Source organism: Stomoxys calcitrans, chromosome 5 (assembly GCF_963082655.1).
Source record: "Stomoxys calcitrans chromosome 5, idStoCalc2.1, whole genome shotgun sequence".
Lineage (NCBI taxonomy): Eukaryota > Metazoa > Arthropoda > Insecta > Diptera > Muscidae > Stomoxys > Stomoxys calcitrans.
The window spans coordinates 145,240,548-145,255,023 of record NC_081556.1 but is presented as its reverse complement, the minus strand read 5'-3'; the positions used below and the strand labels follow the sequence as shown (position 1 = coordinate 145,255,023).

General features: G+C 40.2%; 3 protein-coding genes and 1 long non-coding RNA gene across 4 annotated transcripts in view; 2 read left to right on the top strand and 2 right to left on the bottom strand.

Annotated features, from left to right (window-relative positions):
* The window catches only part of LOC106088923 (diuretic hormone receptor), a 119,409-nt gene extending 117,245 nt beyond the window's left edge, over window positions 1-2,164 (bottom strand). Inside the window, 1 exon segment of the mRNA XM_013254637.2 lies at window positions 1,722-2,164. The gene's annotated coding sequence lies outside the window, so the exon portion shown is untranslated.
* Window positions 2,165-4,542: 2,378 nt separating this feature from the next.
* LOC106088924 (regulator of nonsense transcripts 3B) lies at window positions 4,543-6,356 on the top strand. Its single transcript, XM_013254640.2, has 3 exons — window positions 4,543-4,706; window positions 4,765-5,952; window positions 6,009-6,356. Exons 1-3 carry the CDS (start codon window positions 4,629-4,631, stop codon window positions 6,246-6,248), a joined length of 1,506 nt encoding a protein of 501 aa, XP_013110094.1. The 5' UTR covers window positions 4,543-4,628; the 3' UTR covers window positions 6,249-6,356.
* A 2,114-nt stretch (window positions 6,357-8,470) lies between these two features.
* LOC131998063 (uncharacterized) lies at window positions 8,471-9,143 on the bottom strand. The gene is made up of 2 exons (XR_009398523.1): window positions 8,879-9,143; window positions 8,471-8,813 (listed from the first exon to the last, which is right to left on the bottom strand). It is a non-coding gene; the product is annotated as an uncharacterized LOC131998063 (long non-coding RNA).
* Window positions 9,144-9,748: 605 nt separating this feature from the next.
* Window positions 9,749-11,271, top strand: LOC106088925 (zinc finger protein 883). The gene is made up of 4 exons (XM_013254641.2): window positions 9,749-9,851; window positions 9,955-10,031; window positions 10,112-10,677; window positions 10,748-11,271. Exons 2-4 carry the CDS (start codon window positions 9,960-9,962, stop codon window positions 11,010-11,012), a joined length of 903 nt encoding a protein of 300 aa, XP_013110095.1. The 5' UTR covers window positions 9,749-9,851; window positions 9,955-9,959; the 3' UTR covers window positions 11,013-11,271.
* The last annotated feature ends 3,205 nt before the right edge of the window (window positions 11,272-14,476 follow it).

Here is a 14,476-nt window from a genome sequence, read left to right as displayed (position 1 = left end):
CCCTAACTTTCGAAGGAGTAAAGGTAGCCGCTTGAAATTTTGCACGAATACTTCTTATTGGTGTAGGTCCGTTGGAACTGTAAATGGGCCAAATCGGTCCATGTTTTGATATAGCTGTCATATAAACCAAATCGGACCATAGTTGGATATAGCTACTATATAGATCGATTTTCCGATAAAGGGTCTAATGCCTATAAATACTTTATTTTTCATCCGATTTTGCTGAAATTTGAAGCAGTAAGTAGTTTAGGGCTTCCCGACATCTGACCCAAATATGGTTCAGATCGGACTATATTTAGATATAGCTGCCATATAGACCGATCTGTCGATAAAGGGTCTGAGCCTAAAAGCCTCATTTTTTATACGATTTCGCTGAAACTTGGAATAGTGCGCACTTTTAAGTCTCCCAACATCCGACACAAATATGGTATAGGTCGGACTATATTTGGGTATAGCTGCCATATAGACCGATCTCCCGATAAAGGGTCCGAAGCCCATAAAAACTCTATTTATTACCCGATTTCGTTGAAATTTGAAACAATGGGTTATTTTAAGCCTCCCTATATCTGACCTACATATGGTTCAGATCGGACTATATTTGGATATAGCTGCCATATAGACCGATCTCCCGATTAAGGGTCTGAAGGCCATAAAGCTTTATTTATTACCCGATTTATCTGAAATTTGAAACAGTGGGTTATTTAAAGCTTCCAGATATGTGACCTAAATATGGTTCAGATCGGATTATATTTAGATATAGCTGCCATATAGACCGATCTCTCGATTTGGGTTCCGAAGCCCATAAAATCTTTAATTTTTAACCGATTTAGCTGAAATTTAAAACAGTGGGCTATTTTAAGTCTCCCGACATCTGACCTAAATATAGTTCGGATCGGACTATATTTAGATATAGCTGCCATATAGACCGATCTCCAGGCAAAGGGTCTGAAGCCCCTATAACCTTTATTTTTTATCCGATTTTGCTGAAATTTGAAAAAGTGAGTTATCTTAAGCCTCCCATCATTCGACCTAAATATGGTTGAGATCGGACTATATTTTGATATAGCTGCCATATAGACCGATATGCCGATTAAGGATCTGAAGCTCATAAAAGCTGTATTTTTTACTCGATTTTGATAAAATTTTAAATACAAAATACAACAGTGACATATATTTATTAGACCACTCAATATCCGTGCCGAATTTGGGTGCTTAAGTTATCCAATTTTCACCGGATTGTGACGAAATGGGGTCTACATATGTATTAAGTTGCCCAAAAAGTAATTGCGGAATTTTCATATAGTCGGCGTTGACAAATTTTTTCACAGCTTGTGACTCTGTAATTGCATTCTTTCTTCTGTCAGTTATCAGCTGTTACTTTTAGCTTGCTTTAGAAAAAAAGTGTAAAAAAGTATATTTGATTAAAGTTCATTCTAATTTTTATTAAAAATGCATTTACTTTCTTATAAAAAATCCGCAATTACTTTTTGGGCAACCCATTATATCAGAGGTGGTGGGTATTTAAAGTTCGACCCGGCCAAAGCTAATGCCTTTCTACATGTTTTTCCTCAATTATTTCTCCTCGTTAGTGGTAATTTCTAAAGAATTCCTTTAATCTGCTTTAGATGTTTACTCTTAAATGTCTATAACTCAGATATGCAAATAGAATGTTCATTTCATTTAGTTGTGAAAGTCATAAATAAAGTTGACGACAACATTACCTCTTCTATTTCTTTATCCGTGACTTGGGAAGACAATTCCGATGGAAGAAACTTTTCGATTTCATAGCTTTTTCATGGACGAATGCAAATAATGCATGAAATAAGTTAATATCCTCTACTTATTATTCATTGCATATAAATTATATAATTTGCATTTAAATCTTGAAATGTATGCGGTGCCTTAGTTGATGAAGATTTGGAAAGGATTTTTTAAGAAAAACATTTTTTTTTTTTCATTTAAGGCAGAAAATTTTTATTTGAAATTGTGAATTTAAAAACAAAAATGTTTTTAGATTTTTTTTGAGGTACAAATTTTTTAATAATTTTTTTTAATATGAAACACAATTTTCAAAATACTTGTTTTTTTAATTTTTAAGTAATTTAATATAGTAAATGGGATTTTTTTTCAACAAAAATATTATTTTGCACTTTCTTTTTAACTATATTTTTTTTTAATTTTTTTCTTCGTCTTTTTATTAATCCTTCGCCTACTAAAATTATTTTTCTTTCATTAAATTTTTAAAAAGTGTTTTATTTTTTTTAAATTATATTATGTTAATTATATACCAATTAAGGATAATTGTCACTATTTTATGAAATTTCACAATTTTTCTGCAAACTATTATCGCGGTTGCTTTTAATCTTTTCTTTAGAGTAAAGTGTTCGTTCATTCATTTGCAATGCCATTAAACTCGTAAATTCACTACCTCACTGCATATCAATTACACACAGCCACACGCACACAGTGACTTCAGTGATTTCAAAAAAACCTTTCCTTTCTCATTTTTAGACACATACAACACTTAACACATGCACAAGTGTGCACTTCATTAACATTATGTGGTTTTTTCTATCTTTGTTGTTGTAATTTTGCCATGTATGCAGCATTTCAAAGAATTTTAAATAGGTGAATTTTTAAAATCAAATAAGCCGCGCTACAGTTTCCCATCGACCCACTTTAGTTTGGCCCAAAAACACTCTATCCTTTTTCTCTGCGTATGTTATATCCGTTGGGTTAATAGTTATCGAACCGTGTTCTTCCGAATGCCGCAATAGACTGATTTATATCAACAAATATGATTTGAAATGGTAAACAGCAGCTACCTGATGATGCCTTTGGTTAAAATAACAAAAGCTTTTCAAAGGCAAGAGCTTTTACAGCTTCTACCCATGCAGCAACAGGTGTGGACAAAGCAATTGGGGCTACACACAAACATAGAATCCAAATACAAAGGATAAATGAAAGAATACGATACACAAGGAGTTCGCAAAATATCCATACTAAGGATAAATATAAAGCCTGGGAAGCTTTAAGCTGAATAAAATTTTGTAAAGCTCAATGTGTAAATGTCTGCTCAATGAGTAAATTCGTTAAAAAGTTCAAATTCCAAATAAAGAATGAAATGAAACAAAAAATTTCAACAAAATTGGGCATACATTAGGTGGGGTCGGGAAAGCATATGTCTAAAATGTGTCTGCCCGTCCTTCTGTTGTAATCACTCTACAGCCTTCAAAAAATGAGATATTGAGCTGAAACTTGGCACAGGTACGTTTTTTTTGATGCACGCTGGTTAAATTCTTGAACGGGCCAAATCGGACCATATTTGGATATAGCTGCCATATAGACCGATCTCCCGATAAAGGGTCTAAAGCCCATAAAAGCTTTATTTTTTAACCGATTTCGCTGAAATTTGAAGCAGTAAGTGGTTTTATGGCTCCAAAAATAGGGCCCAAATATGGTTTAGATCGGACTTTATTTAGATATAGCTGTCATATAGACCGATCTTCCGATAAGGAGACTGAAGCTCATAAAAGCTTTATTAATTACCCGATTTCGCTGAAATTTAAGACAGAGGATTATCTCAAGCCTACTGATATCTGACCTAAATATGGATCTAATCAGACTATATTTAGCTATGGCTGCCATATAGACCGATCACCCGATTAAGGGTCTAAAGCCCATAAAACTTTTATTTTTTAACCGATATCGCTGAAATTGAAATGAAATTTGAAACAGTGTCTTCCAACATCCATCCCAAATATGGTTCGGATCTGACTATATTTAGATATAGATATCCCGATATAGGGTCTGAAGCGAATAAAAGCTTTATTTTTTATCCGATTTCGCTGAAATTTGCAACAGTAAGTAGCTATCCGCTGTTCGACCCAAATATGATAATGATCGGACTGTATTGAGATATAGCTGTCATATAGACCGATGTGCCAATTAAAGGTCTGAAGCTCATAAAAGCTTTATTTATTACCCGATTTTGTTGAAATTTGAAATACAAAATTCAACAGTGACTTGTATTTATTAGCCCACTCAATATTCGTGTCGAATTTAGATGCATAAGTTATCCAATTTCCACCGGATTGTGACGAAAGGAAGTTTTCATATATACCCGAGGGGGTGGGTCTGGCCGAACTTTGGATACCCACCACCTCGTGTATATATGTAAACCACCTTTCATCATAATCCGGTGAAAAATGATGAGTTCGATCATGATGTGCCGTCTAAAAGGGCCATAAGCGAGAAAAGCCGCTTAGTGGGTAAATAAAACACCACTAATAATAGACAATACCGAATTGGGAAAGTGGCAACCCTCCCTACCCCCCCATACTATTGTAGCCATAGCCGAAAAAACAATTCGAAACTGTCGGCAGTAAAAATAGACTTGAAACTAAATCTATACCGACTTTTTTCGCCCTACTTTTTGACTTTTATCAACTTTTCGAAATTTTTTGATTTTTCGATTATTTTTTGACTTCAAAATCGATTATTCGACTTTTTTATTCAGTAAAAGTCGACTTCGTCTTTTTTTACACAAAAAGTCGATAAGCCGAAAGTCAACTTTTGGATGTAATGTAAACATACATTTTTCCTGGAAAAAATAAAATATTAAAAACATGGCCAAGGATGAGAAGACCGGTTCCAAGAAGTCTCGGCGAGAGAGACAGCGGGAGAAGACCAAGGCACCATCAAAGGTTTGTACACTTTTTCGGACTCTAAAGAACTGACCTAATTGTGTGTTTTGGTTTGAAGATTGTTATACGCCATTTACCACCCACCATGACCGAGGAAGAGTTTCTCAAGCAAATTGATCCTTTACCTGATTATGATTTCTATTATTTTGCGGCAGCTGATTGGTCCTTGGGTTTCGATGCTACCTGCCGGGCCTATATAACTTTCAAGAACTATGAAGATGTTTTTCTTTTCCGCGACCGCTTTGATGGCTATGTTTTTGTGGATAATAAAGGCAATGAATATGCAGCCATTGTGGAGTTTGCTCCATTTCAGGGATTTTTGAAGAACAAATCTCGTGGTGGTGATAATAAGGTGGATACCATTGAGCAAGAACCTCACTACCAGCAATTCCTTAAGAAACTGGAAGAGGAGCGTGAAGCTGCCGCTAAGGGTGGGGAAAGTAAGTTAGAATTTAATTTGGATTCCAAAAAAGAGGAGATAACTTCGACACCTTTGCTGCAGTATTTGGCAAGCAAAAAAGAGAAACGCCGCGAAGAATCGAAAAAGCGTACTGCGGAAAAGAAGAAGCGCCGTGAGGAAGAGAAGGAGAAACGAAAGCAAGCGCCGGCAGCACCCAGCCAACCAGTGAAAGTTCTTACAGCAGAAAATAACAATAAAACGGAAAAAATCGAACCGAAAAACAATCAACCAAGGGAGGAGCCGAAAAATGCTAGAGCTCGCCGTAGGGAGGAACGCAATCGTCAACGCCACGAGGCCTATCTGCAAAAGAAGAAGGCTCTAAAGGAACAGCAGAATAATAAAGAGGGGGAAACAGTTTCTGCAGAAAAAGATGATGTGGCGGCACAGGCCAAAAAGGATGAGAGCAACGCCGAAGAAACCAGAAAAGATATAGAGGCTAAATCCGAAACAGAGTCCAGCAAACCCATAGAAATTTTAAAGAAATCAAAAACTGAGGATATGCTGACAGAGTCAGTAAGAAATTTTATTTTCACAGCTTCCACCACCTTGAAGGTTTCCAATACGGCCAGCACTGTTGAAAATCAAACAGAACAAGCTAGCAATGCTCAGGTTACAACAAAAACCAAGGACAATGAGGAAAAATCACCGGAAACTAACGATAAAACAGATGATATCAAGACAGAAGCTAATGAAGAGAAAAATAATTTGACAGAACTGGAACAGGAAAAAAATTTAACAGAAAAACAAAGGGAAGAAAGACGGGAAGAGAGACGCATACGCAATAAGGTAGAATAACTTAAAAAAATTAAGATTTTACGTTAATTTCTTTTTATCTTTGACAGGATCGTCCGTCTATTGCCATCTATCAACCTAAGGCTCGTTTGCGCCTATCTGAAGAAAGTGATTCCAATTCGGCTTCCAAGGATGTACGTAGTCTCTCTCAATCGGATTGTGAGACTGGTAAAAAAGACGAACAGCCACGTCACAAAAAGGTTCAACGCTATTCAGAGCGTTCCAAGAACCGCAGGAAGTCATTGTCCAAAGAGGCTGGTTCGGGGGAAGATAATAATCCAGCTGCTTAAAATCATTTTTTAACATTTGTATTTTATTCCATTGGTAAATATTTGCATATGATGCCAGTTTTTACAATCAAAATAAATGCGTTGAGGTTTTAAATGTTTTAAAAATAATGCGATGATTTTTTTACTGCAACCATATGTGCTTACTGCTTTATTAAGTCATAATCGTCTGGTTCTAGGCGACTTTAATGCGCATCACACGTCATGGCATTCTCCCCTAGGTAACGACCAGCGTGGCATAGCTTTGGCAGAGCAGATTGAAAGCTCCACGTTTTGCACGGTGAATGAGGATGCACCCACTAGGATTACAAGGAGGTGCAGCAGCTTGCCAGACGTCTCCATTGCATCCCCTGATCTCCTGAGTGACATATCCTGGCAAGCCGTCATCTCTTTGGGGTCAGACCACCTCCCCATTATACTCACCATCGACCGACCACCCGACTTCACAACCTCTGAGCGCCGGACGTTTATCAATCATAAAAAGGCCGATTCGACTGGCTTCAGAGAGTATACCAATCGCCGCTTCAGTGAACTGCCACCCCCCTCTGATGTGCTTGTGGCCGAGAGGAAATTCCGGGACATCATTAACGCAGCAGACGCTCGCTTTATACCAGCCGGTCGAATACCCCAGGTGCGGCCCAATTTCCCGGCGCAAGCAGTGATACCCGCAGATGAGCGTGATGGGATTCGTGCTATGGACCCCGCTAAACAGGGTAGTCAGCGGGGCTGGAACACTTGGAGCAATGTAACTTAGGCAACGGTGTAGGCAAATTGTGGTCTACTGATAAGTCACTCTCGAACCCCGGTAGACGGGATGACAGGACCTCAGTCACTTTTGGCGAAACAACCATGACTGATCCGAAGAGATGCGCCAGGTTGTTCAACCGTCAACCGTCAAAAAGGAGGAGAGGCATTCGCCGTATTCGTGGTCTCCGAGCCGATGAACAGCCTTTACAATTTACCGTGGCCGAAGTTACGAATGTCATTCGAGGCGCCAAATCATCTAAGGCGTTGGGCCCCGACGGAATCTCTACATTGATGTTGAAGAATCGGGATTCACCAGGAGTTGAGTACCTTACCACTGTCCTGCACTGTTTAACCTCTACCTATCCTCCATTCCACCCCCTACAGACAGATCTCTAGATCGTATCATATGCGGACGATTGTACGATCATGGCATCAGGCTCCCCATCCATTGTTGACTTCTGCGATAGGTTGAACGTCTACCTCAACGAGCTTGCCCCATATTTCGCTGCAAGTAATCTGAAGATATCTGCCACCAAATCTTCAGTCATATATGAGCTGATACTGAGCTGACTGTGATGGTCGCTGGAGAAATGATTCCGACCATCAAGTGTCCCAAAATGCTTGACGTCACAATTGATAGCTCTTACACATTCTCCCTACATGCCACAGCAATTTGCGATAAAGTCTAAAGTAGAAACAAGGTCCTCAAGTGACTTGCTCGCAGCACTTGGGGTGCTGACAAAGAAACCTTGTTGACCACGTACAAAGCAATTGGCCGGTCTATTAGTTATGCAGCGCCAGTGTGGTCTCATCAGCTTTGCGACAAGCAGTGGAATAATATTCCGATCTGTCAGAATGCCGACCTCGGAACTGCGACCGGCCGTCTCCTCAGCTCACATGTGGACCACCTCCATCAGGAGACAAAGATCCTACCAGTGCGAAGACATAACTACATGCTGTCTAAGCAATACCTTTTGGGCTGTTATCGCAGAAACCATTCAAATCATCATCTTGTGGATAGATATCCACCGTCCAGAAGCCTTAAGATAGATCTACATGATCTAGAGCGTGAGGTTCAGCGCTACAAGAGAACCTCTAGATCAAGCGGTATATCAAGCAGGTCTAGACAACATTCATGCAGACACGGTAAATGGCTACCGGGTGAATGTGGTCCTTGGAGAATGATCGCCTCCCGAAGAAATTGACCTCCCCCGGCAAACCAGACTAGTTTTGGCTCAATTACGTTCCGGCAGATGCAACCGCCTTAACTCCTACAGAGCAAGGATTGATGCCGACGTGCAGATGTATGTCCCGATTGTAACCAGGGACCGCACGACACACGCCACCTGTTTAACTGCCCGGCCAGACCCACTCGACTCAGACCCAGATACCTGTGGACGCACCCCTTCTTAGTCGCAGAGTTCCTGGGTCTTGACACTCAACAGAATCAAGCAGACGAAATATAGAACGCAATAAACTGCTACAACAACAACAACATTAACCATCTAATGCATTTGGATATTGTGGCTAGATAAAATGCTACGACCACTGATGTGTGTCTAAGGGAGTTTTCTACTTGGTCATGTGGCGGCTACGAACACTTTGTTATCATTGAAAATATCTGTATCCTTTCACAATTGGCAGACTAATTTGCACTGTGCGTCGCTTGTTTAACTGCCCAGCTAGACCCACTCAATCCCATCGCAGCATTTTCCCTCCTCAACAAATTCAAAGGAACGGTGTTAATTTCATCGTAGCTCTCCGTAGAAGACGATTCCATCAAAACACTTAAGAAACCGATAATTGCTCTTTTCTTGGCGTCTGGAAGGATACAATGTTTTAAATTGTCAAGATTTTCCAAATAATTCCGCAAATTCTCCACTTACCTTCTAAAGGCTGTTACTACGTTCTTTTTTACGGAAAAATTTCCGAAAATCGTTCTTTCGGTGGTTTGCCAAGGTTACCACATTTAATTTTTTTGGTCAAAATTCAGCCATTTACATACAAAAAAATAATATGGCATCAAACAATTTATCAGCTGCTTACGAGCATGTATACATACACAAAGGTGAGTGTGTGGGTCGTACTGAAATTCATTTGTATTTTTGTTATTTCAGCCAAAACCCACTCCCTCGTAACTGAACACTAGCTGCTGCCATGAATCTTCATCAAAAGTAAGTAAAAAATTAAACAAATTTAATAATTACCAATCAACAATATTTATATTTTTTACTTACCTTTGGCCTTTTGATCCATTTTCTCTTTAGTCTTTGTATTTTCATGTAACGGCTGATTTTCATAAAACAGCTGACCTTTACAAAACATCTGTTCAAAGTTGCAAATTTGTGCTGACAAAAAACGTCCCAGTAGAAATTTGCAGGTTCTTCATTTTCTAACTGTCATAATTTGCTCTCTCTCGCGCAAATTTGCACAAATTTTTGAGTTCCCAAACAGAGCTAGTATCGACCTTTGCTGGAAAATGGACGACTGTAAAAATATGTGCAAATTTTTTAATACGCGAACACTCTTCTTCTGCGTTATACTGCCATATCTTCCAAATTACCTGTAAAGCGTACGTGAATACCTATTTGTTAACGGGAGGTTTATCCACAAGAAACCCGTCTCATAAAAACCAATTTTAATTTACAATTTCTTCGCTTCAACTCATTTATTCAAAAATCGATAACAGATTTTGGTCGATAACAAATCTAAAGTCACCGAATTCAATAAATAAACTTGGCAACCCTTTACAATTTGTTGTCAACCATATGAGTTTCCAATTCTGCTCTTGCGACGGTATAAATAACCCAGAAAAATAGAAAAAAAAAATATTTATTGGAGCATTCTACCCGAGCACAGGTACTTATTGCATGTCCTTCAACAAAACAGCTTTGCTTGTGTTCTACATGATGCAGTTAAAGTTTTAAGATAGACTAAACTTGTATTGTTTGCACAACATTAGGTGGCATGGCGGAGGAGTATGAGGAAGTGCCCATGAGTGGCGTTGTCTCCATGTACTCTTGCAAAAGATGCAACAAGGTATGTGGGTTGGTGGACGAAAAACGATAATCCTTGAGAATGTGCAGTTTGTCTGAAATCTTTTCATTTTTGTTTTGCAGATTTTTCCCTGCAAGCGAGATCAGCTTTTGCATAAGAAAGAAGTTCACTCGCAGACCAAGTCTTCGTATGAGTGCAAGATATGCCAGAAATATTTTTGCAATAGTGGAAATTTGGAGCGTCACATGAAAGTGCACAATGATGTTAGGCCATTTGTCTGCAAGATATGTAGCAAGGCCTTTGCGCAGTCTGTGAATTTGAATCGCCACTATTCCGTACACAATGGCGATCGACCATATCAGTGTACATTCTGTACGAAATCCTTTACCCAGCAATCTAATATGCAGCGCCATCAATTGACCCACACCGGTGAGAAACCATTTCGATGCAAACGTTGCGGTCGTTACTTCTCGCAAAGGGTTAATCTTAAGAAGCATATTATGGGCCATTTGAATACCAAACCATATGGGTGTCGTATCTGTGAAAAGTCCTTCATTCAATTGGGCAATTTTAAGAAACATCTACAGTCGCATGTAAAGGATGGCATAGATATTGATATGAAGGCAACCATAGAGGAGGCCCAAGCTATAGCCAAACAAAATTTAGAGATGGCTGACGAGCAGCCGGTGTAAGTATATCACAAACCTTATACTACTCGCTTACCTATATGTCTTCTCTTGATGTCTGCTTCTTTCCAGTGGCTTTGAGTGCGCAGTTTGCCGTTCAGTCTTCAACAATTTCACCGATTTCGAATTGCATGAAAGTGAATGCAATGAAAATGCTATCGAACAGAAATACAACCCAGAACAAATGCATGAAGAAGTGATTGTTGAAGAAACCGACCATGTTGAAGATCACATACTACCCATTGAGACTGGTGCATGTTTGGGAGCTTATGCTCCCTTAAAGTTTAGCGACTCCCATTTGGATACCCATGAAATCATCATTGAGACCAGTCGATAAAGAAGTTTGTGCCAGTGTTGAAGCGAACATAAACTTGTGACAGCAAATGGAATGAACGAAACTACAATAGTTGAGCGAGCACACACAAACACAATATACACTTAGGTTTGGGAGCCAAGCCAAAGAGGCGCGCAAGTGAATTTTGTCGTCTTTGTATTTTTTTTTTCTTGTTTAGTTCAAATAATTTTAAAATTATGATAATATAAAATAATAAATGAAATATGATTCATTATGTTAAATAAAAAGACATTACATGGTAGACGATATTTAGTTGTTAAAAAGTAGATTTTAAGCAAGTTTGTTGTAAACTATGAAGCTACATTCTAGAATGGGTTGTATAATAGTGTGTGTACTGGGTTTCACTCTTCCCCTAAAATGAACTAACTTGCAAACTAATATGGGTGCCGCGCTGAAAGGTCTCCAAATCACATACCGATTGGGCTGGTACGTGGCTTTTCTCTAGGCTTTCACTGTTCGTATGTATGTATCAGCAGTCTTTAAATCCCTGACGACTTACATACATATGCGATAAGATGATGGGAATATAGTCCCTTTGTTGGCAAAAAACAGTACTGGGAGGGGTACTGATAAAGCGCACTTATTCTTTTAACAAGCGATAAGAAGACCTGAACTAAAGCTAGCGGTGGCTGAACTAAACTGATTGGACTCAGAAGTGGTTCAACTAACCATACAAAACAGCAACGCAAAGAAATTCTTCAAAGGCGGCAGCCCTTGCCGCCTCCATCGGTCCATTCCAGTACTCACAACCGGCTGCCATTAATTTGATATCCACATAAAGAGGAAAATACTGAGATTTACCCTGCCGACGACGGGCTTCACCGTGTCAACCCAATACGTACAATCGGCTACAATGGGATTGTAAATATTCAAGTCTAGGGACTCTATATTTTTGGGATGGTTACCCTGCCTGGCACGGGATAATTGTGAACATCACACAGGCTGGACCATTGAGGTAAAATCTGTGTGATGTTCATTGCTGTTACGAGAGGCTTAGCTGCGAGCTATCGGTTCCGTCCACAGGTTGCGGATAGTAGAATGCTCCATACGGAGTTGCTGCAACGGCAGTCGCGGACAATCAGCGGTATCGAGCGGAGAGTCTCAGTGAGAGGCCGTGCAGAACCGGCTCTTGCACAAATACTGAGTGCAAAAGAACAGTTATTAGCGCCTTTTAATAACCAATGGGCACCATGTTCCCGCGGCGACTGTTTTTATAGACCGGAACGAGCCGGCTCACCTACAAAAGCTTAACGAAATTCACCACCTCAATATAAAAATGTGGCTACAACAACAAAAACAACCCTGCCTACAAGCGGGACACACATTTAATACCAGCCCTATAGGTATTGAGGTGGCTGCATCTGCCGGAATGTATTGTAGTTGGTTCCATGGAAGGTTAACTTATCAGATGCCATAGGCAACAAATTGACTGCAAAAATGGCATTCACTAGTTTGCGGTTTATCTATTTTACGGTGAACATCTAGAAAATCGTTGCCTATCCGCAAGATTATGGTTGGGATGTCCGTTGCGAAAATGGGTCAGAAACAACTACCCAAACAATAATTATGGTGTCTACGCAGCAGTAGCAGATCCTTGTCTACTGACGAAGTTGGAACACTAGAAAATGGAGAAAAACTGCCACAGGTAGCTAGAGCCGTGTTATCGAAGTTCTGGATCTAATTCCACTGCGCTCCGCTTACATTTTGAGTCCATACTGGGGCTGCATTTCTTACAAATGTTTCATATGTAGTTAACAAGCTGCTATTGTCCACACCCACCTGGTTTCCCCCCGCGGGCTAAGGTATAACTCGTGGGGGAGGGGACATTTTTATTTGCCGAGACTAGAGTAGAGAACACGGAGTTTGTTTAGGTTTATAAAATCTTGTTTATTTGAGTGTAGGTATAAAGATGATTAGTGACTACAAGCGAATACTTAACGCCCAGGCTTGGAGCGGCACTCGGAAATACGGACCAAATCAGGCAGTGGCTGGTTGATGTAGGTGGAGACCTGGCATGGTACTCCCACTTCTCGATCAAAGACGTTCCGTTCACGGGTGGAACTTGGCATGGCGGTAATTGGCTACGGCTGGTCAAACGTTGGAGGCCGGGCACGGCACTCTTAAGGTTGCAGCTAGGATCACAATAAATCAATGGCAGGCGGCGCCAGCTGACGATGTTGAGGACCTGGTACGGTACTTCCACCTTCACACACGGAAGCTAGAGTTAAGACTAGGCGGGGTTTAACGGGAATTGATTTGGTTGCGGGGAGGCCTGGAACAGCACTTCGAAGCGAGGCGTTGGCGTTGCGGGGAACGTCGGAGTTATTCGGCGAGGCAGTAGAGGTTAGGTTACGTCGGTCGTCGAGTCACAATGCGATCGCACGGGATATGCCTCGGGTTGTTACGGTGCAGTGACCACGGAAGTACACTGTTCTGGGAAGGGTGAAATAGGTGGTGATAAGGCGCGGGCATGATGTAAGTATACCGGGCTGGGGTTCACTCGGCGGGGGTTTTGTGATGCAGTGACCACGAAAGTACACTGGTTGGCGAAGGTAAATCAAAGTACAACGGCGGATATATGGTGCAGTGACCTCGAAAGTACACTATACACTATATATTGGGTTGCCCAAAAAGTAATTGCGGATTTTTTAAAAAGAAGTAAATGCATTTTTAATAAAACTTAGAATGAAATTTAATCAAATATACTTTTTTACACTTTTTTTCTAAAGCAAGCTAAAAGTAACAGCTGATAACTGACAGAAGAAAGAATGCAATTACAGAGTCACAAGCTGTGAAAAAATTTGTCAACGCCGACTATATGAAAAATCCGCAATTACTTTTTGGGCAACCCAATAGTACAAGCTATTCCGGAGTGACCACGAAAATACACTGTTTAGCGTGACATAACGGCGGAACTATGGTGCAAAAAAAAATTTCAGCAGTGGTTTTCCCCTCCGAATGTTGGCGACATTTGTGACGTACTATGCTATGGCAAAAGCTTCTCACCAAAGAGTTGTCGCGCTGCGGCACTCCGTTCGGACTCGGTTATAAAAAGGAGGCCTCTTATCTTTGAGCTTAAATTTGAATAAGACTGCACACAATGATACGAGTATTTGAGAAGTTTGCCCCTGTTCTTTAGTGGATTGTTCATGGTCAATATTTGCATTTGCTATATAGTGATCTCCGTGCCGCTGGACAGTCATCACAATTTACAGTCAAAGCTGGGAATGTCATCCGTGGCGTCAAGTGCGCAATGCGCTGTTCGCAGACGGAAGCCACACAGTTTTGCTGAAGAATCTGGATCTGCCTGGAGTCGAGTACCTTACAACTGTCCTCAGCCTGTCTGAACACTATTTTAGCAACCGATATTTGGAAGGCCTGCAGACCTATAAGCCTTACGTCCTTTCTACTCAAAACCATGGAACGTTTTGTGGACACCATGATAA